The sequence below is a fragment of the Nannobrachium achirus genome, assembly GCF_963921795.1.
Source record: "Nannobrachium achirus genome assembly, contig: SCAFFOLD_290, whole genome shotgun sequence".
NCBI lineage: Eukaryota > Metazoa > Chordata > Actinopteri > Myctophiformes > Myctophidae > Nannobrachium > Nannobrachium achirus.
In genome coordinates this window covers 60,001-62,279 of record NW_027664691.1, presented here as the reverse complement: position 1 = coordinate 62,279, position 2,279 = coordinate 60,001, and the positions used below count along the sequence as shown (strand labels likewise).

At 30.9% G+C, this 2,279-nt stretch overlaps 1 protein-coding gene across 1 annotated transcript in view; it reads right to left on the bottom strand.

The window, feature by feature from the left end:
- Nucleotides 1-39: 39 nt before the first annotated feature.
- Nucleotides 40-2,279, bottom strand: part of LOC308280850 (ephrin type-B receptor 4b-like) — a gene marked incomplete at its 3' end in the record, with an annotated part of 62,107 nt that continues 59,867 nt past the window's right edge. The window contains exons 16-17 of the mRNA XM_080755168.1: nucleotides 1,017-1,129; nucleotides 40-108 (exon numbers count right to left, since the gene is read on the bottom strand). Of these exons, the coding sequence (XP_080611294.1) occupies nucleotides 40-108; nucleotides 1,017-1,129 (182 nt within the window). The remainder of the gene's footprint in view (nucleotides 109-1,016; nucleotides 1,130-2,279) is intronic.

Sequence of the window (2,279 nt, the reverse complement as noted above, 5' to 3'; positions counted from 1 at the left end):
TAGAACTGTTCTTTTAGACTGACTGAATAAATACGCTCCTTACCTCCGGTTCAACCAATCACAAGCTGCGGCCAACAAGGCAACTCCTAAGGACACCATTATGGCATCCTGGACAGGTGTTGGTGGACGTAGAAACCAACAACAAGAAGCTGTCTCACCCTCTATATAATGTATTATATACTGTATTATATAAACCTGTCTGGCCTTCTGGAAGCTGTCTAGTGCTCTATATAATATTATATATTATATTTAATATAAACCTGTCTCGCCTTCTGGAAGCTGTCTAGCCCTCTATATAATGTATTATATACTGTATTATATAAACCTGTCTCGCCTTCTGGAAGCTGTCTAGTGCTCTATATAATACTAGACCAGGTCAACCTGGTTGTGCCAGACCCCTGTCTGTCATCATCATTTATGACATCATGCCTTTTGTAGGCATGTCATCATCATGTCATCATCATATATACCCTTTATATAGAAAACCCGGACAGACAGACCGACATTTGCTTATGTAGGCCTACCCATTTCATGGGTCTGGCAATTATATATTATATTTAATATAAACCAGTCTCACCCTCAGGAAGCTGTCTAGTGCTCTACATTATGTATTATAATGTATATATACAGTATTCTCACCCTCAGAAAACTGTCTAGTGCTCTACATTATGTATTATAATGTATATATACAGTATTCTCACCCTCAGGAAGCTGTCTAGTGCTCTACATTATGTATTATAATGTATATATACAGTATTCTCACCCTCAGAAAACTGTCTAGTGCTCTACATTATGTATTATAATGTATATATACAGTATTCTCACCCTCAGGAAACTGTCTAGTGCTCTACATTATGTATTATAATGTATATATACAGTATTCTCACCCTCAGGAAGCTGTCTAGCCCTCTATATAATGTATTATATATTATATATAATGTATATATAATATATATAATGTATATAATATATAATATTATATTATGTATTGTATATAATATATAATATATTCTCACCCTCAGAAAGCTGTCCAACGCTCCGTTCTCCATAAACTCAGTCAGGATCATGACAGGACAGGAAGTGGTGATGACTCCTTCAAGATGGATGATGTTAGGATGCTGGAACTGACCTGAAATATATGAGGAAATATATGATTACATATATGGTTAAATATATGTAAATATATATAAATATATGATTGTAAATATATGATTAAATATATCATTAAATATATGTAAATATGTGTAAATATATGATTGTAAATATATGATTAAATATATGTAAATATATGATAAATATATCATTAAATATATGTAAATATATGATTAAATATATGATTAAATATATGATTAAATATACGATTAAATATACGATTAAATATATCATTAAATATATGATAGATATATGATAAATAAACATTATGGAACTAACCTGAAATATATGATTAAATATATGATTAAATATATGATTAAATATATGTAAATATATGATAAATAAACATATGGACAGGAAGTGATTTAGGATGCTGAATGCGAATATATGTAAATGTATGTACATATATGTACATATATGTAAATGTATGTAAATGCATGTAAATATATGTAAATGCATGTAAATATATGTAAATGTATGTACATATATGTACATATATGTAAATGTATGTAAATGTATGTAAATGTATGTAAATGAAGTGTCCAGGTGTTACTGGACGGTACTGACCCATGATTGAGGCCTCAGACAGGAAGTCCCTCCTCTGTCGGTCGGTGTATCCTCCCTTCAGGGTCTTAATGGTTTGTACTGTATGTATGTATGTATGTATGTATGTATGTATGTATGTATGTATGTATGTAGGTTTGTACTGTATGTATGTAGGTTTGTACAGTATGTATGTAGGTTTGTACTGTATGTATGTAGGTTTGTACTGTATGTAGGTTTGTACTGTATGTATGTAGGTTTGTACAGTATGTATGTAGGTTTGTACTGTATGTATGTAGGTTTGTACTGTATGTATGTAGGTTTGTACTGTATGTATGTAGGTTTGTACTGTATGTATGTAGGTTTGTACTGTATGTATGTATGTATGTATGTATGTATGTAGGTTTGTACTGTATGTATGTAGGTTTGTACTGTATGTATGTAGGTTTGTACTGTATGTATGTATGTATGTATGTATGTATGTATGTATGTAGGTTTGTACTGTATGTATGTAGGTTTGTACTGTATGTATGTAGGTTTGTACTGTATGTATGTATGTATGTATGTATGTATGTAGGTTTGTA